This window comes from Notamacropus eugenii, chromosome 5, assembly GCF_028372415.1.
Source record: "Notamacropus eugenii isolate mMacEug1 chromosome 5, mMacEug1.pri_v2, whole genome shotgun sequence".
Classification (NCBI taxonomy): Eukaryota; Metazoa; Chordata; class Mammalia; order Diprotodontia; family Macropodidae; genus Notamacropus; species Notamacropus eugenii.
The window spans coordinates 424,249,778-424,270,800 of record NC_092876.1 but is presented as its reverse complement, the minus strand read 5'-3'; the positions used below and the strand labels follow the sequence as shown (position 1 = coordinate 424,270,800).

The following is a 21,023-nucleotide window of genomic DNA, read 5'->3' as shown; positions in this document are numbered from 1 at the left end:
TATTTAAAATAAGTTTTGATTAAAGGAGAGCAAATACTAACTTATCCATTTTTTAATAATGCAGGCTGCTATATTGTTCATTTCACTCCAGTATTTTTTGAAGGGAAAATCAGCAGAAATTTCAGTGATCTCAAATAGAAACCTGAAAAATTTGAAACCTAAAGAGCATCAAGCTCTTTAAAAAGTTGAGTTTTAAAAGCAGAACATACAATTCTGAGTTGTTCAAAGTTGTCTTCAACAACTGATGGGAAGCAGGGAAGACATTTTTATCTCCTAACCTGCTTAATTTGAATGTATTAAAAATACACACACACACACACACACACACACACACAAATTTCCCATGGTTGAGAAATCTTAAGATTAGCCTAGAGAGTTGTTACTGTTCACAAATAAGACTTTTAAAAACTTTCCTTCCCATTAGACTGTGAGTTTCTTGAAAGCAGAACAATTTTTTGCCTTTTTTATTCTCCTCAGTACAGTCTGGCAGTTAGTATGGTGCTTAATAAATGCTTGTGGATTGACTTTATTTGATAAAATTTCTCGTTTATTTTGATATTGTCAGTTGATCAGGTCCTCATTTACATGTATTTATCCCATTATCTTGTCTATTTTATGAATATTATAAAGACAGAATTCTCATCGCTCATTAATGGGCTACGGATTATGTATCCTCTCCTTTATTTTTGCTGGCACGTCCTGGTACTGAAGCACATTAAAGTAATAAAATTAGGCAGCAAGATGTCCCAGTCACTCCCACCATGTTCCCGTAACCCCCTCATTTACAACCAACTGAGACAGATTTCTTTTAAGAGTAATTTAAGATGAGGCAATACTGCATATGTAAATCCTGTTTTATTGCCACTGGTGGCAGCCAGTTAATGCGTCTAAAATGTTGTTCAGCCTTCAGTCAAACAGCCATACTAGTTTGAACTCTGTGATTTTAAAGTGACCCTGGGGGATAATGTGCAAAGGCAGCTTTCATGACTATCATATAAATCATGGACATTCTGGCCACACAGACGCTCCTGCCACCAACAAGCCAGATGTCAGATCTGCCGCTGAGTCTCTAAAAGTCTGGGACCTTAGTGGAGTCTGCTAACAATGGCATATCCCTGGCCCCCATTCATTTAACTCTGCTTCCATAGTAGCTGCCAGGATACAGGAAATGGAGAGGAGTAGGACAATTACCAGGAAAAACATTGACTTGATACAGAGGTTGAGATCATTAAAGAGATGGAGCAAATTAAGAGGCTCACACAATATAATTATTCTTTGGAGCACAGGGTTGAAAACTACTTTCTGCATTAAAGATGCTCATTTCCAGACACAGAGCTCTTTGTGAAGGTGAGTTTTATCAACAAATCCAACAATGAAAAAATACACATAGTTAAGCAGGGATTTCATTGCATTCAAAATGAGTTAGACTAGGACTCCAAAGGTTAAAGAGACAAGTCAGAAAAAATGATTGCACCACTCTGCAGACTTATTTGGGGCTTTACTGTACTTAGTATAACTACTATAAAATATGAGCTTTAAAAGGCTGCAAGTCCAGACTAGCTAAAAGAGGTATGTGGTTGAATGTCCCCATTCTTTTGTACCCCTTCCCCCTTTTCTTTGCTTGAGTCTGTTAAAAGCTGCAGTTATTGAAATGTAGCACAATTTTAAAGAATAACAAGACAGCCGTGGAAATTAAAAATAAAATAAAACAGCTTTCTTTTTTCTTTAGTACAGGTTGGGAGAGAGAGGAGGTAGCAGGGATGAGAATACATTTGGTTTTGCTCTAAGGTGAAGAAAGGAGAATTGTTTGGGGACATTCTCACACACAGGCACTGTACTTGGACCTTATGATTCCTCCAGTGTGAAAACAAACATTTATTAAGCATTTATTTAAAGCATTGTTCTAAGTTTCAGAAATACAATGTTTCTATTCTCAAGGGGCTTACATTGTAGTAGGGAGTGGGTTTAACATGCCCTGTAGTTATAATAGTTTGCATATATAATATGTATGTAATATGTACATATTATATAATATATGTGTATTTATTACACATGCACATATATATGTACACATATATGTTGCTTTAAGGTTTGCAAAGTGCTTTTCAAGTATTATCTCATTTTATCCTTATAATAACCCTGTGAGATAGGTCCCATTATTAGCCCCATTTTACAGATGAGTAAACTGAGGCAGACAAATGTTAAGTGACTTGTCAAGGGTTATGAAGCTAGGAAGTAACTAGTTATAAATTTTAATTCAGGTCTTTCTCACTCCAAGCCCAGCACTCTAAACACTGTGCCATCTAGTTGCCTCTACTCAGAAAAAGTATGATACAGGGCAGTAGATGCTAGGAGGAAAGGAGAGAACTAGAAAATGCTGTAGGGATTTTTGAAGAAGACTATGTCCCCTGAGGGAAAGTGGCAAGGGGCCAGGCTGAGCATCTTCCATCTTCTCCAGAGCAGTGATTTTAATCTTTACAAAACCCTACTCTTTGTACCATTACCTCTAAAATCTTGATCCTTCACTTCTGTCCCAGGCCATCTCCCATGCGCTAGTCACTCCCTCCTCTTTTCCCTTAAATCCTTGGTGACCTAATTCAACTGTACACTGTCTTCCTTTCTTAAATCTCTAGCCTCTTTATCAATTCATTGATTATACCATACCAAGCCTCTGTTTTGGCTCACTGGCCATTGGCTGTCTTTGTTCCTACAAACATGCTGCGGAATGAGGGTGGACAAAATCATGCAACTCTTTTGGTGAGGTTCACTACAAATTTATGCTACCCAACCTCAACTGGGTAACTTAGGAAATCCATCTGTACCTCTCTTATCAACCCACTCTTTTACTCTCCGCAGTGGCTTTTCAAATCTCCAATGGCTTCCCCTATTCCTACTTTCTCAACTGAGAACCTTGCCTCACATTTACAGAAAAAAATTGAGGCCATGAGCTCACTCTTTTACCCTCTCTTTTATCTTATATCACTGAGATGCCTTCTGCCACTATCTTCTCCTTCACCCATTTTACATGAGGAGATAGCCTTACCCTCTTCCTGTTCAAGTGATCCCATTCTTTCTCATCTTATTCAACAGACTGCAACCATTGTCATCACCACTCTCATTTATTTTCAGTCTCTCCCTGTCTCCTCACTGCTCATTCCTCACTGCTCACAAACATGCCCATGTCTCCTCTATCCTCAAAAAGACCCCTCACTTTATCCTTGCATTCTAGCTAACTATTGCCCTGTATTTCTTCTGCTTGTTGTCACTAAACTCCTTGAAAATGGCATCTCTAATAGGTGTCTCCACTTTTTTTCTTCCTAACCCCTTGCAACATGGCTCCCAGTTTTATCATTCTACCGAAACAGTTCTCTCCAAAGTTACTAATGATCTGAGTTGCCAGATCCAGTGACCTTTTCTCAATCCTTGACTTCTTCAGTTGTTGACCCTGCTGATCACGCTCTCCTCCTTGATACTTTCTTCTCTGTAAATTTTTGCCCTCTTTGAGGGCAAGTACAATCTTTTAACTTATTTTTGTAAAGGAAGCACATTTTATGTCTGTATAAGTACAGGACGGGATGAGGGATAGCACATCATGTTCTGGGAACAGTGTGATTGGAACATAGGAATGTATGAAAGGGGGTAATGTGAAGTGTAACTGGAAAGTTAGTTTACATTCACATTGTAGGAGGTCTTAAATGTCAGGCTGATGAATATTTTATCCAGAAGACAGCAGAGAGCCACTGAAGTTTTTGAATAGGGGAATGAAATGGTCAGAAGGTCATTTGCTCATTGTGTAGAAGATGGAAGGGAGAAGGGTAGAGTCAAAAGAAAAGCAGATCAGTTTGGAGGCTATTAACATAGTCCAGGTGATAAGAATGAAGGTATAGACAGATGGTATTCATTGTTACTGTCTTTCCCTTCCCACCATCTCCGTAACAACCTCAAAATTTTCAGTTGTTTTGAGTGCTCAGGAACCTTTGGTGTAGAGAAATATATCAGAGAGTGATAAGAAAGGAAGAAGCAGTAGCCCATGCCATGTGGCCCAAAATTAGGTTTATAGTTATCCACTATCTTCTCTTTTCTAGTTAAATCCAATCATAGAAAACTTTGGATACCATCTGTATACCTTTTCCCATTCCAGTTCTAGGCTCAAGCAAAATTCTCCCAGAGAAATGCACATAGATAGCCTCTCAAATCTTCTTATTGTGGACTACAATATTAGGCTTAGGGAAGGCAATTTGTAGCATTTTTTGTCTTTGGTCATTGCATTGAGGTTCTATGGCTGCCATCTTGCCTCAAGTACCTCAGATATAGCCCCTTTACTTGTTATACCTTCTTGTAAGTAATTTGAGCTTCATGGAGGATTATGTTCTCTTAGAGTGATATGACCATAGCATCATGGAAGATTAGAACTTAATTAGAATCCAAGAGACTATCTAGTCCAACCACCTGGTTTTATAGATAAGGGTATTATAGATGAGGGGACCAGATGAAATAAGCAATTTACTTATGGTAACACAGCAAGTAGGTAGTTGAGCAAAGTTGGTTGACTTCTAGTCTAATTCTCTTCCTACTCTGCCACATTTTAGTTCTCTTTTCCTCACTATACAAAAGAAAGGTCACTTAGGCTGTCTTTTTTGTTCAGGTCTTGTCTGTATTGCTTTGGTATAGAGAATTAATTTATTAAATATCCTTTGTTTTTGCTATGTGTTGGGATTTCACTTGAAATCACATGAGTCCTTTACTGAAGAGTGTGTCCAAATCTCATCCTGGTCTTTTTAGCATTCTTGCATTATTATGGATTTATTTAGTAGAATGCTGAGACAGAGAAAGAAGAATTTATCAGTTTTAATAATAAATGCTCTTCTCAAAGGAGGTGTGAAACATTGTAAGATCAGACACTTTCTTCTCTTCTTTGCTACCTTACTACCCACATACTGCACTGCCAGAAGGGCAATCAATATCAACAAGCATTTATTAAGCACTTTCTATGTGCCCACCACTATGCCTGGGGATACAAAGAAAGAGAAAAATTGTCATCCTCTAGAAACTTACATGTGAATGAGGGAAACAATGCATAAATAAACACATATGAGCTATATATCAAGTAAAAAGAGGGTAATCTTAAAGGGGAAAGCTCAAATGGAAAATAGAGAAAGCCTGCAGAAGGTGGTAATTGAGCTAAGTATTAAAGAAAGCTAGATATGTCAAGAGGTCAAATTGAGGATGGAGAGCATTCCAGGCATAAGCAACAGTCAGTGCAAAGGCATAGAGAGGAGAGATGGAGTGTCTTAAGTAAGGAACAGTAAGGAAATTAAGGAAGTACCCATCAACTGGGGAATGACTAAAGAAATTATGGTATGCAAATGTAATGGGGTATTATTACATTGTGAGAAATGATGAAAGGGATAGTTTCAGAGAAACTTCATAAGTCTCATATGAATTGATACAGAGTGAAGGGTACAGGACCAGGAGAACAATTTATATGATACAAAGAAACATGAAAGTTAAATAGCTTTGAAAGACTTGCACTCTGATTAGTATAATGACCAAGGACAGGACCAATGGTGAAGTTTGACAGAAAAAGAATTTAAAATACAGAGTGAGAAATATTTTTGGACAAGAATGACATGGTAATTTATTTTGCTAAACTATGCATATTTGTTACAAGAATTATTTTTTTTTCAGTTGGAGGAGGGTGGGAAGGAGAATAATGATTACTTATTCATGGACAAAAATTTTTTTTAAAATCAATAAAAAAAACCTATCAAGAAGAAAGGTGGTATTGCTAGATTGTAGAGTTTACAGAGGAGAATGAATTGTGAGAAAACTGGAAAGGTCAGAAGAGACCAGATGGTAAAGAGCCTTCAATGTCAAACAGAGGTGTTTATATTTGATTCCACACAGCCAAACTAAGACTTTAGTGCAATCACTCTGGCAACTGTGTAGAGGATGGATTGGACTTGGGAAAGAGTGAAGGCCAGGAAAACAATTGCAATACAATTCCAATAATCCAAGTGAGAGTTAACAGGAGGAGTCTGAATTAGAATGCTGCTTGTTAGGTTGGAGAGAAAAGGACACATAAGGGAGGATTTATGAAGATAGAAAAGAGGATTTGGCAACTGATTGGATATGTGGGGAAAGTCAGAGTGAAAAGTGAAGGAGGAATTTGAAGTAATAAACCTGAAATGATGATTTTGTCCTCAATAGCAATAAGAAAGTTCAAAAGAGGAGATGACTTTAAGAGGGAAAATAATAAATTTTGCTTTGGACATGTTGATCTTGAGATGCCTATGGGACAATCAGTTCAAAATGTCTACTACACAGTTGGAGATGTAGTAGTGGAGCCCAGGGGAGAGACTAGGGATGGATATACAGATCTAGGACTTGTATTTTTAGGTCATTTGTCTAGAGATGATAATTAAACCCATGAGAAGTTATGAGATAATGATAATAATAGTATTTATATGGTGTTTAAGGTTTTTTAAAAAAACTTTACAAATATGATCTCATTTTATCCTCATAACAATTTTGAAAATAGATACTATTATTAGCCTCATTTTACAGTTGAGGACACTGAAGTAGGCAGAGGTTAAGTCAAAGTTAATATAACTGGTAATTGTCTGAAGTCAGATTAGAACTCACATCTTTCTGAATCCAGATCCAGCACTCTATGGGCCCAGGACAGGGCTTTGGGAGATAATGTCAGCTAGGAGATATGACAAGAATAAAATTCCAGCAAAGGAGACAGAGAAGAATTGAAGGGAAATAAAGAAAGAGCCTTGCCATGAAAACCCAGAGAGTTGAGAGTATCTAGGAGACATTCCACAGTGCCAAAAGCTGCAGAGAGGTCAAGCAGAATGAGAAATGAGAAAATACCACTTGATTTAATAGCTAATAGATCACCGATAACTTGAGAGAACAGCTTCGTATAAAAATTATGTTTCATATCATATCAGAAGTTAGAGGGGGTGGATTTAGAAGAGAGTAAAAAAAAATAAATATATAACTGGGATTTTTACAATGAATTTAGCAGAGAAGGGAAAGAGAGATAAAGGATGATAGCAGGACTTTTTGAGGATGGAAACATGACCATATTTGTAGACAATAGATAAGATCCAGCATATAAGGTGATGTTGAAAATTAGAGAAAGAACAGGAATGATGGTGAGGGCAATGTGCTAGAGAACATGAAAGGAGATGGGATCAAAGTGGAATGGAAAGAGGTTGGCTTTGGCAAGGAAAAGGTCATCTGATAGTGGAGTGAAGGAACAGATCGTAGGTGGTGATATGAGAGGAAGAGAAGGGGAAAAAGAAGTTTTTGGCCAGGGCATCAATTTTTCAGTGAAATGTGAAGTAAGTTCCTCAGATGAAAGGGTTGGGTACTGTGGGAAGCTAGCATTGAGATGACATTTGGGAGAGCCATTATGGTAAGTGGGATAGGGAATCAATTCAACATGAAGAGGGATTGCCTTACTATTATGAAGGTCTGGATAAGATTAGATAACATAAATTTGTAGCAGAAAGACATGTTCATTATTATGAGGAAAAGTATATTTAAAAGATGAAAGTGGGGGAAATTCTTTCACTTCTCTCAAGATCTTTTATAAAATACATATTTTTCTACTGGACAACCTTCATACTCTTTTGCTATCTTTTCCTCTACAGGTTTTCAGAATTGGAAGATAAGTTTTCTATAACATTTAAAAGTATAAATTCTAACTTAATATAATTGAGGAGAAGTAAAATGTCTCTTTGTTTTCGGTCTCTTTTGTGTACTTCTCTTCTGTCTCTCAGGGAAAAATGTCAATGGAAAATGATTCTACAGGGATTGGAGAAGGACCACACAGAGTATTAGAGCGAGGTGGCACTTTGCCATTCATAGGATCAAAGATTTAGAGCTAGAATAATCTCAGAGGCAATTTAGTCCAATCCCTCATTTTACTGTTAAGTGAAGAGACCCATGGAATTGAATGACTTGCCAGAAGTCACACAAGTAATATTTGTAATAGGTTTAAAAGAGGACAAAAACAATATTCTGTTTGTCTTTGGCAACATTGGGGGAATTCTCAATGCTTCTTCCTCCATTCTTTCCTACAACTTCTTTTCTTCCTCAAAATTTTAGTTGAAAGCTGCTATCAGGAAGTGGTGAGGTAATAGATGACAGAAAAGAAGAGCTCAGTAAAGCAAAAGAGTCAACCTTAGAAGTAGAGTCTGCTGAATTATTACCGTGTCCCCTGTACTTCTCTAACTTCCATTTGATCATGTCAGACTTCACCTAGATGGACTTGGAACCAGAGTAAAATGTCCTAGAAAGGCACTCAAGAAATTGGCATACCTTAGAGCAACAGCTGATTGTAAATCATTTCATTTCTGTTGTGGAGTTTAGACCTTAGAAATATGAAATTACCTTAGCTGAAGACATTAAAAATACTATTTTAATTTTGTAGGCTGGTTATGATGGTGAGAGCATTGGAAATTGCCCATTTTCGCAGCGACTTTTTATGATACTGTGGCTAAAAGGTGTTATATTTAATGTTACAACAGTGGACTTGAAAAGGTAAGAGGACCATTAAATTGAAATTTTAATTTCAATGATTGTAACTAATTTTCTTTCATCTCTCTTTCTTCTGTCCTTTCCCTCTTCACATACTCTCTTGATTCCTCCATTCCTACCCCTTCTCCTTTGTACCCCCACCCCCACCCCCACCCCAAAGTAATGGAATCACGTAAACACACCCCCTCTATCTCAACATATATACATAGATAGAAAACTTGAGTACAAACTTTGGCACAAAGGATATGCTACAGGAGAGGAGAATTGTGTGAGGTAGTGAGCAAGTCCCGCCAGTGATTATGAGCTCTCTTTGAACTCAAGGTCAGCCATATACATTTAGAATATGGAGCTGGGCACACTGTAGAGCTGCTCAACTCCATGGTTCAGACTCTTCTTCAGTGTCTGTATCAGGGGAATCAAACTCAACATATTAAGGATCTTTTTGTTCCCCTTGCCTTTGAAAATGATTAGAATATGACAATTTGCTTTCAAATAACAAGAACTGTTTCGGGCAAAATTGGAACAGATTGATACATTAAATAAGGGAAATGAGTATCAATAAACTGCTGCTTCCTACTAACTCCATTGTTTATTTCCTCTTAGGAAACCTGCAGACTTGCAGGATCTGGCTCCAGGAACAAATCCACCTTTTATGACTTTTGATGGAGAAGTAAAGACAGATGTGAATAAGATCGAGGAGTTCTTAGAAGAAAAATTAGCCCCACCAAGGTACTCCATAGGAAATTGATGGATTAGTCTGGTTAAGATATTTCCAAAAATAAATCAATGTAAAATCTTGCAAGGGGTGCCAAAAAAGAGCTAAGTTTTCATTCCATTCTTCTGGGACTACCCTCAATTTATCCTGTATACATCACTTGATGTAATTGTTGGCGTATTGTTTCCCCCCATTAGACAATGAGCTACTTGAGAGAAGGAACTGTCTTTTGCTTTTCTTTTTTATCTCCACTGCTAAGCATTGTGCCTGGCACATTGTAGGTACTTTAAAAATGTTAGTTGATTGGCTGACTGATTTATGTTTTGATGGGAATGTTCATACTACTTAACAGCTGAAAAGGGAGACTGTAAAACTGATGTCTATTTGCATACTGAATAACATTTAGCACAGTGGTACTATTAGGCACTTGGTAAATATTTTAGTGATATTCATGTCAATATCCTACTCTAAAAATTTGGGGGTAAATGGAACAGATGGGGATCTTTTCAGTTCAGTTCTGAGTATTCAAGGCTAATGTTACTTTGAGCAGCCCTTTCTAATATGCAGTTAGGAGAACTCTCTGGGAGGCAGGGGGACAGTCCTCAAAGGGAAGGACTTTAAGATCTTCTTTTGCCTTTCTCTCTTAGAAAATATTTCTGCCTTCTACACAGCAATGACCCAGAATAGCTCTTGTCTATGACGTCTTTAATTTTCACCTCCTCAGGTACCCTAAGCTTGCAACCCAGCACATGGAATCAAACTCAGCAGGAAATGATGTGTTTGCAAAATTTTCTGCATTTATCAAAAACACAAGAAAGGATGCCAATGAGAGTGAGTTCCTCACAGTTCCTCTGTTTTCTGCTCTTGGAGGTGGGGTGTGGATCTCTACTACATGGAATTGTGGGAAGAACACTGGCCTAGAAATCCAAAAACTCAGACACTGTGTAATCTTAGACAAAATTTTATCTCTCTGTTACTCAATTTCTTCATCTCTAAAGCAAGAGGGCTATTCTATGTGGCTTCTAAGGTTCTTTTTTGGTTCTAACACTTAGGCTGAGATTTCATCAGTGGAAAGAACTTCTGGTGTGAAAACCACAAATGCAGACCAGCGACTACACAGTAACTTTTTTTAAACCCAGAGTTGTCATTTCATTAGTATAGGTCATTCCAGATGAAGCTAGAAAGATATGTAGTTGTACAGGACATTAAAAACTAAACAGAGAAATTTAGAATTTATCTTAGAGATAATAGGAAGTCAAGGAAGGGAAGGTTAGTGAGGTAGTATAGATAGAAGAGAAGAAGGCCCAGTTTGGTGCCTTGAGGTATGCCCATAGTTAGGAGGCATTACACGGATGATGAGACAGCCAAGGAGATTGAAAAGGTAGGATCGGACCAATAGGAGAAGAACCAGGAGAGCATAATTTCAGAAAGACCTAGAAAGAAGGAAAGGGTAGTTAACAGTGATAAATAGTTAACAGTGATAAATACTGCAGAGATCTAGAAGGATGACCATCATGTTTCATGATTAAGATGTCATCAGGAATTTTGGAGAGGATGGTTTCAGTTGAATGATGAGGTTGGAAGTCAGATTACGAAAGATTAATGAGTGAGTATGACAGGAGAGGAAGTGAAAGGGCAAAGATCTGATAAATTGAATAGGAATAAACGATGATAGCTTGAGAAGATGGTGGATTCTAGTGAAGGTGAAGGGTTTTGTTTTTTTTTTTTTGGATGGGGACACCTTGAGCATGTTTGAAGGCAGTATGAAAAGAACTAGTAGATGAAAAGTTGAAGATTCTAGAAAGGGAGGAGGAATGAGTAAGAATACAAAGTGCTAGAGTAGATAAAAGGAGATGTGATCAAGTTTAAATGTAAAGAGGATGGGCTTGGCAAAGAGAAGGGCTTCCTCTTTGTGATAGACTGGGGGAAAGGAGAAAAGAACAGATACGAAGAGAAGCTTAGTTTGAATGATCTCAATTTTCTGAACTAAGTAAGACACAAAGTCCTCAGCAGAAAGAAGGAGGAGGAGGTGTGGGAGACTTGAGGAGAGAAGAATAGCTTTGATTGGGAGTGAGATAGAGAATTAATTTGGGAAGAATAAAAAGATTTCCTTGCTGGTGTAAGGGCCCAAGTAGAACTGGCTAATATAAATTTGTAATGTACCTAGTAAGCATAGTTGTGAGACTTCCTCCAGCTGAGATCATCATCTTATGAGTAGGACCTTCTTGGGCCTCTGAAATGGTTGCAACATTGCTAACCACCTCTGTCTGACATAAGGGAACTAAATTGACTTCCCAAACCCAAAGAACTTATCTCTTGAAGCAGACATTACCTCTAATTGTGTTTCTTTGTAATTTTTCTCCTTTTCTGATTCTAGATTTGGAAAAAAATCTGATAAAGGCTTTAAGGAAACTGGATAATTACTTAAATACCCCTCTGCCTGACGAAATTGATGCCTATAGCTCAGAAGACATCACTGTTTCCAACAGGAAGTTCCTTGATGGGAATGAGCTCAGTTTAGCAGATTGTAATCTCCTACCCAAACTCCATATCATTAAGGTTTGGATTCTCTTCTCTCATGTGCTGAAAAACTCATTTGTTTTTGGCCAAGCATAAAACTCCTTCTAGAATCATGAAGTGAATTAAAACCAGTCCATGTGCCTATTTCTAGTAATCAGTACCTTGATTTCAGATTCATGAAATCAAGATGGCAGACAGCATCATAAGGTACCTGGGCTTGTCCCCATTCACTTTGCCCTCACTGTTGGTACTTCTCCATTTTTACTCCTTTGGTGCAAAGAGAAGATCTGTAAAAACCAACACAGACATACTCTCTCAACACAGGCCTCAGAGCTAAGGACAATGTTCTAGCAGCTAAGAAAGATGGCAAGGTAGAGTTGGACTGCCCTTGGTATTTCTTAGGGGTGCAACTCATCCTTTCCAGGGATCCTTGCAAGATTTAGACTCTTTAAGAGTCTTTAAAAAATTTCCCTCTAGCTCTGGAAAAGCACACTTCCAAATAATTTACTTTCTTTGAGGAATGCTTTATTGATTTCTTTTGTTTCTCAGAGGCATTTCCATATATAACGCCTTTCTACACATACTCACATTAAATTCTCCTTTGTAACAAAGAGAAACAAACAAAACCAATCAATACAGTAACTGTATCTCACAATTTAAGCAACATTCTTCCCTAGAAGTTCCTTAGTTCTCTGCCAAGAGTGGGGAGGTATGTTTCATTATCTGTTCCTTGGGACCAAGATCGATCATTGTAATTAATCAGACACACTTTCCTTTTTGTATTCTTTCATTATGGTGTTGTATATTTTTATGATTTTTGCCACTGACTGTATCACCAATTTTCCTCCTCCTAAACATTTTTCAGGATATGGTCTATCCCTCCTACAAATACAGAAATAGGAGTGATGCAGAGTTAGCATTGCTGCTAGCTTTAAAAAAAGGATTCCGTAGACTCTTTAACTGCTGCTGTCTCTTTCAGCTCCACAACCTCTGTGTGGTCAGACACATTGATGCTCTGCTCAAAGAAAGAAATAACTTATAGCTCTGATCTCTGTTGACATTTACTGTGTGCCTGTGGTGTAGAGTTCAGGAGCGTCTGGGGTAGCAGAGGAACAAAATATGAGCTGAGATTCTTGTCTCAAAATCACTTATTTTCAGTAGATTTGTTGATCCTATTTTGATCCTTTGACCAATGGTGTGGCCTGATTTTAACATTTAAAATTTCAGTGAAAAAGAATAAAGACTCCAAATTAACAAGATCATTTATGGCATTGGGACCAACTGAAGCAGTTATTAGTACATGTAATTCTTCCTTGTGAAGGGACTTTTTTTCCCCTCTTCCTACCTTTTTCTGATACCAATTTTATACACACACATATGTATACATATACATACATATATATATTCATACACACATACATGTACTTGATTTCTTTTATGCACAGAAGCCATCACTGGTAATACACAACAGCTCCACATGCACCCACCATCTTTCTTTTGTCATTTAAAATTAAACATATTTAGTGAATGCTTTTTAATCTCGGCTAGTCAGTACAATGTTAAGGTGCTTAGATAAGGAAAAGGGAGACAACCACATAAGGTGATGTTCTTAACACTTACCACTGTTCAGTGGTTATAAGTATTTATTGTCAAATCAGGATGTCCATAAAATTTCAAACAGACTAATCACCTTTCTGGAGTTCTTCTGAAAGAAAATCAAAACAAAAACAAGAAGCTTTACAAATACTTTAAGGTCTACAATGTAGTTTTCATATTTTATTCCATTTGATCCTCACAACTCCAAAGGGCACACTATAATTATAATTTCCAAGAATCAGGAATTGATTAGAAACATTAAATTAAGTTTTATTAAATGAAAAAAGGGGTAGCTCTTCCTGACAGGTATACATCATGTAGATAATAATTTTCTGTGAAGTACAGGTTCTCTGATTCCTCAAATAGCAGAATATATCCTTTAAAATGCTTTCACTTTCATCATTAATTGAATTACTTTTAAATAAATTTCACAGAATTAGGTGGTACCAATGATTTTTCACTTTATGCAAACACCTATGCATTTATTGCTTGATTGACACCAGTTCTATGATGCACAAGTCATAAGTTCTTATTAATTTGCTCGGATGGTCAATTCTTCAAAACTAAAGCTTTATAAGATGTCACTTTGGAGCTTTCCATGGGCCCTGGACTTCAACGGTTTCTGTTTACTCTTTAGCATTCTCTTTGATTCTTTATCACCAAGAAGGCCACACTAATATTGATGTGTCCCATGCTGATCTCAATAACAAATTTCATCAGGACTACACAAAATAGTGTTGTTTTTGAGCCCCCAAACTGCCCTTTTCCATTTCCTACGTGCAGCTATGAGGAGATTTTTTGTTCTGGTTTGATAACCTCAGGAACTGGGAAAGAAGATAAAGCTATCCCTTTCAGAACTGCCTAATATGATTACTTATCTTTCTGGGGTTTTCCCTTTTCTGATTATTCTCTCTTTGTTTTCAGATTGTGGCCAAGAAATACAGGAATTTTGAGTTTCCCTCTGAAATGACTGGCCTGTGGAGATATTTGAACAATGCCTACACTAGAGATGAGTTCACAAATACCTGCCCTGCTGACCAGGAGATTGAATATGCATATTCTGATGTTGCGAAAAGAATGAAATGATGCCTCAATCATGGCTAGTTTTCTTTAGAGACGGAATTGGATCAAATGGTGTACAAAAAGAACATCTTCTCTTATTTTCTTTCAAGTTTTGCCAATGGCCAATCCTTTAAAAAAAAAAGCTGGTAGTATGGTCTGCTCAATAACATGCATGCATTCTACTTGTACACATGTCTCCATAGACCAAATATCTGTTGATGTGAAATACACACCCCTGTCCATTTCAATGTTAATAACAGGTTGTTATAATCTTTGGTTTAGGATTGCATATTTTAGTGGTTTCACTTTCAAAGCAAGACATGTTATGGTAAAAGTTGTTGCTTGATTTTTTTTAATTGTTCGTTTTTCTTTCTCAGACATTTTTTAGCTGTCATGATCTTATATCTTGATTCCTCACAACTGAAATGTCGGTTTAAATGAAAGGAACAGCTGAAGGTTACATTTGCCAAACCCCTTGACAATAGTCCATAGAAGAACTTAAAAAAAATTATTCATGGAACTTTAAAGCTCAAAGGGACCTTAGAGATTACTTAGTCTGACTCCATCGTTTTACAGAGGAAGACAACTAAGACCCACAGAGTGTAAGTGATTTGTTCAAGGCCAAACAGCTTACTCATGTCATATCAGGAATTAGAAGCCAGGCCTTCCAGCTCTGCTTTGTAATATGTGAGTGTGTCCCTCCACCATACCACATCGTCTCTCAACTCCACGAAGGTATTAAAGGGCTGAGGAATGGTTCAAGCACTGAAAGGAGGAGTGAAAGCAAATAGATCTTGTATATACAAACTTACTCCTTACCTTAATGGATTTCTTACCTAAATTCTCTTGCTTCACTTTCCACAAAAGCATAAAGACTTAATCTTCACTTAAATTTGGGAGAAAGATTATAAAGGACTAAGGGGACAGATAAGGAATTGTAATAGCATCCCTTGCCCTCCCTCACTTTTATTCATAGACTTCCCAGTTTTTCAAGAGTTAATTGTTCACTGTTATGAATTATTTAGGTATTCTCTTCTGAAAGTATTTGAGTCCCTTTCCTATCTCTTTGTACCCTTACTAGAGCTTAGACAGTTCAGTCTGACCACTTTTCAGCAGTTTTGGGGAAAATGAACTGACTAAAGAGAGGGCTTTTAGTTTCTATCAATACCATGCTTGTACCCAGTAATCAAAAACTCCTTGTATTATTGGTTAGGTACTGGAAGCACTTTTGGAAGTGGAGACACAGCTTGTGACTAGTAATGGGGGAGATTCTTTATGTAATGACAGTTGATAGAACACAGAATTATAAAGTATTAGAAGGGACTTTGGTGAATCTATTTTGACCCCCTCATCTTACAAGGTAGGGAAGGGGGGACAAAAACTGAGGACTGGAGAGAGAAAATAACCCATCTAAGGTCATAAATAAGATAGTCATAACCAAAGTATAAATTGTTGCCTACTGGGATACGTCTCTGCCAAATCATATAAACTAACTAAGCGGTTGACTTAAAAATGTTTATTTTCCATTTATATATCCTGCACACATTATAGAATTCACAAAGGCTACAGCGAAATATGCATTACAGATATAAATACCCAAAGTAAAAACTTGAAATCATTTCAAAGGAACAAAATACTTATCAAGTGGAGACTACTTTTCTTTCTTTGAATTGGAATATTGCTAGTTGAAGGAAGGGTCACATGTTCCTTAGCCATGAACCTTTGGAACCCTAGTGCCTAGTTCATGGTGCAATTGTCAGTGGTGTCAATGAGAACATAATGTGCACTCCTCCCTCTACCTTCTCCTCTTTTTAGGAATTACTTTAACCCAAGTTTTATGATACAACTTTTTAGGGATTATAGAAGTAGTTAGTACACAAATGTGGCAGAAGTAACGTTAAGATCTAGGCATACACATATCAATGTACTCTTCATGTGCCTTAAAATTGAATTGATTGTAAAAATTTATAAATTAAACCAATCTTTGTACTGACTTCGTTCAGTGATTTTTTTCCTCTATTTTTTACCCTCCATTAATGTCTAAAGAAATACAATGAAGAAAATTGGGTCTGTTTTAAGGGGGCAAACTGAGGCCTTCTGCTCCATCTATGAAGTATTAACCATATAAAACACTTAGAAATATCTGAACATATGACTTAAGAGATAAATCAAGGTTATTATGACTCGTAGAATAGAGGCCAGGAAGGCCTGTAATTCTTTCCCAGTTCAAATGTGGATGTATGAAAACAATTGATACCTGCTTCCTCTCCTGTTTTCCAACAGAGTTTTCATGAGCTTGCACCTAATTAAAATTTGCTCTCAAAAAGTCAACATTTTTAAAGAATGGACCTCCCAAGGTAGTTCTGCTAGTACAAAATATTTATTACATTATGATTTTATGTAAAATATCTTTGTTTCTTTCAGATCTCTTATACACAAAGAAAATATGGCCAAATAATTGTTCAATTAATTTCTCTTTTGAGGATGATATATTGAAAAGTCTTCAGATGTTGTAAGCTTTCATGTGTAGGCTCTTAGTTACCAAAATTATCCATTCATTATGGAGGGTAAATATTACTTCTCCTGAACACAGTACCTCCAAAAACAGGCTGGAAAAGAACACAAGCAAATAACGAGGTCATGCTTTTGAAATATCTTCCTGTCAGACCGAGAGTGATGTAAAATCTCAGAATTTTAGATTTAGAAATGAATTTAGAAATCTAGTCCAACAGTTCCCCAAAAGCTGGTTGTGACTTCCAAATCTGACTTATTCTATCTCTAAACCATTAGTAACTTTCATTTCCCTTCGTATTTTGGGGGATTCCCAGTGGGGAGAGAAGTACTCATTGGTATGCCTTACCCTGATTGATAACTTTCATTCTCAGTCAATTTCTCCTGTCAGTTTCTCATGCCCTTCTGTGCCATTCGTCATCAACAAGACTTAGGTAAATCAAAAGTAGGCTATCATAAAGAAAAAGGCTAGGAAATCTTGGCATCATCTAGCTCCTTCATGAAGAGACAGATGTCAGGGGTGTGTGTGCCCCACTTTAAGCATATCTGATATAAAAACCTGAACTTATAAAGCATGCTAGTTTTTAATTTACACTATAAAACACTTCTGTTCCCACCCTTCTTCCCATTGCATCCCCATCCAGCCCCATTTTTATTTTTAGAGTATTAAATAGCAGTCTTAGAACCACAGAACACCAGAATCACTGTTTTTTTCCAATAACCTCTTGCTGATACAGCTCTGATGGGATCTGTCCCCCACGCCTATCAGACTAGGACAAGTACCTTATGAAACCTCTTACCTTTCACACTATATATCCTCTCTATGTTGTGACTGAAGCCGCAACATTTTCCCTTCCATCTCCCTAAGCTTGCTAACCTTTTGAATCCCTCTGAAGCCAAGATTTTCTTGTTGTAAAGTAAGTTGGCAGTGGTAGAAGTGGAACTTGTCCTGGGATGTGAAATAGGGATAATCTATTCCTCCTGGAGTTGAATTTCTCTGACACAAGGGAGGGCTTTGACTCAATTTGTTCCTCACATGGCTGCTTTATCCAAACCTAATATTTGTAGTTTACTGAAATGGTTTCAGCTTGAGAGACTAAAGAAAACTCATGTCACATTTGTGGTGCCTACAAAGTTATTTTCTGGAATATGCTATTGGATATTAATACTACAAAATAACCTTAAATAATAGAAGAGGAGTTTACAAATACATAGAATCTGGAACAGTTTTCCTAGAGTGTAAAAGCAACAGAAATACTTTCACCCCAAGGACCCTCTTCACCAAGATCACTGCAATTCAGTCACTAAGCAATTCTAATTGTAACTAATGAGTAACCATTCAATCAGGAAGGCAAATGTTCCAACAATCCATTAACCACCCACCTATGTAGATGAGGTACCTTAATTGCTTTAACTAGAATTTATAGAGGGAAAACTTTTGCTGTCTTGTATGTAAACATTGACTTACTATGGAAATATTTTCCACAAGAAGCTACGAAAAGGAGATAAAAGGATTGTCTTTGCAGGGCCACACAGCTAACCACCCCATAGCCTAATACATGAGGTTTCCAAACCACCATTATAACCACTAGATGGTGCCCCATGCCATTAATTCATATAAGATGGCACATACTCAGCTTGGAATGCGGACAATTAGAGGTGACTATATTTGTTTTCTTGGCTACCAGAGGCCTTCCCAGTGTTAGATTGCTGCAGAAATAACAGGAGGCTATGTACTTAGTCTCCATGCAAATTCAACCTTGCCTCTCTTTTGTCAGCCCAAGGATGCATCATGTGAAATGAATTGAGGGTTCTATTATCAAAATATCATAGAATTGGAAGGGATCCCAAGAGAACCTTCGGTCTCCTTTTATCTTCAGTCAAGTCCACATCTAAACATCCAGAACACATAGGAGTCATGAAAGATGTTCAAGGATAAGATTTCAACAGGAATTCAGTCATCATCTAGTCTAGCCCATTACCTGAAAAATAATTCTCTCTACAAAATAGATTATAAACAATCATCTCATCTTAGCTTCAATACCTTTTTTATTTTTTAAAATTTATTTGTTGTTAGTTTCCAACATTTGCTTATATAAGATTTTGAGTTCTAAATTTCCCTCCCTCCCTACACTGCCCTCTTCCCAAAATGCCAAGATATATGAAATAGGCTATACATGTATGATCATATTAAACATATTTCTACATTAGTCATGTTGTGAAAGAAGAATCAGAACAAAAGGGAAAAACAATGAGAAAGAAGAAAAAGCAAAAAGCAACAATAAAAAAGAAAAGAATATGCTTCAATCAACCTTCAGACTCCATAGTTCTTTCTTTAGATGTGGATAGCATTTTCCATCATGAGTCTTTTGGAATTGTCTTAGATCATTGCATTGCTGAGAAGAGTTAAGTCTATCAAAATCAGTCATCGCACACTGTGGCTGTTACTGTGTACAATATTCTCCTGGTTCTTCTCACTTCACTCAGCATCAGTTCATGAAAATCTTTCCAGGCTTTTCTGAAGTCCCAATACTTCTAATAAGGGGAAAATCACTATTGAATGAGACAACTCATGACACTTATGGATAGTTCTAATTGTTAAGAAATATTAAATCTACCTCTCTGTCATTTTAGCTCTGCCCCTCTGTGACCAAGCAGAACAAGTCTGGTCTCTTGTCCGAATACTTAAAAGCAACTATCATATCCTTTCCCACCCCCAACCCTCACCCCATTTTCTTTTTCTTTTTTTCAGGTTTAACATTCCAGATTACTTAAAGTCACACTCATCTAGTATGATCTCAAGATCCTTCACCATCCTGGTTGCCCTCATCCGCACATTTCTATCTTATCACTGTCCTTCCTAAATATCCAGGATGTGCTCTGACCAGGACAGAATACAAGGAGACTTATATTTCCTTATTCCTGGACAACATATGTCTCCTAAGTAATTTTGATTACATTAAATTGTTTGTTGTTGCTATGTCATGTGACTGACTCATATTAAGCTTGTAATATCTTGAAGCTTACAAATCTTTTTTTGATGAACTATCTAAATGAACTGTCTCCCTTCATCTTATTCTTGAAAAGTTGATATTTTTATGAAAAAAAAAACCAGCCATTGAACTTGCATTGAAGATGAGTGTTCAAGTCCCATCTCAGACATTTATTGGTTGTGTAAGGATAAGCAAATTAGAGACTTGCAAAATGGGTATGTTAATATTGACATTATTCTCCTCACAGGGTTGTTCTAAGACTCAAACTAGATAATATATGTATAACAATTTGAAAGCCTAAAGAAGATATATAAATATAAAAAAAGTTGATTTGGGGGAGCGTAAGTGTAAGACTTTATATTTATTTCTACTCAATTTCATCTCATGAGAGATGGCTGAATTTTCTATCTAGCCTATCAATAATAATACTAATAACTAGCACTTATATAGAATTTTAAGATTTTCAAAGTGCTTCACAAATATTCTTTCAACTGATCCTCATAATAACCCGAGGAAGTAGGTATTATTATTTTTTTTCATTTTACAGACAAGGAAACTAAGTGATTAAATAATTTGCCTAAGATCACACAGCTAGTTAGGCTCAGGGGATAGATTTGATCTTGGGTTTTTCAGATTCTGAGTCCAGTTCTCTATCCACTAACTCACCTAGATACCTTTAGAGATCCTGACCAACTATCTTCCCTAATTTTAGGTCATCTTCAAATCTGCTATCATCTATGCCTCTATCAAAATCAGTTGATGAAAATGTTGAAGAGCACAGGGTCAAGAGCAGATACCTAGGACCTGTGCTTGGCATTCTTTGAGTCTTACCCTTCAACCAATTCCAAACTAACTCTGATCTTGTCTAGTTAGGTGATATAAATGGAGCATGAGACTTGGAGTCTGGAAGACCTCAGTTCAAGTCCTGCCTTAGATACTAATCATGTAACCCTGTGCAAGTTACTAACCACTGTCTACCTCAGTATCTTCATCTGTAAAATGGGAATAATAAAACGACACCTACTAACCAGAATTATTGTAAGGGTAAAATAAGATAATATTTTAAAGTG

The 21,023-nt window shown here is 36.9% G+C and overlaps 1 protein-coding gene across 1 annotated transcript in view; it reads left to right on the top strand.

Annotated features, from left to right (window-relative positions):
* The window catches only part of CLIC6 (chloride intracellular channel 6), a 69,192-nt gene extending 52,750 nt beyond the window's left edge, over nucleotides 1-16,442 (top strand). Inside the window, exons 2-6 of the mRNA XM_072615026.1 lie at nucleotides 8,450-8,559; nucleotides 9,160-9,285; nucleotides 9,996-10,102; nucleotides 11,649-11,830; nucleotides 14,312-16,442. Coding sequence (XP_072471127.1) covers nucleotides 8,450-8,559; nucleotides 9,160-9,285; nucleotides 9,996-10,102; nucleotides 11,649-11,830; nucleotides 14,312-14,473 — 687 coding nt within the window. The 3' untranslated portion in view covers nucleotides 14,474-16,442. The remainder of the gene's footprint in view (nucleotides 1-8,449; nucleotides 8,560-9,159; nucleotides 9,286-9,995; nucleotides 10,103-11,648; nucleotides 11,831-14,311) is intronic.
* The last annotated feature ends 4,581 nt before the right edge of the window (nucleotides 16,443-21,023 follow it).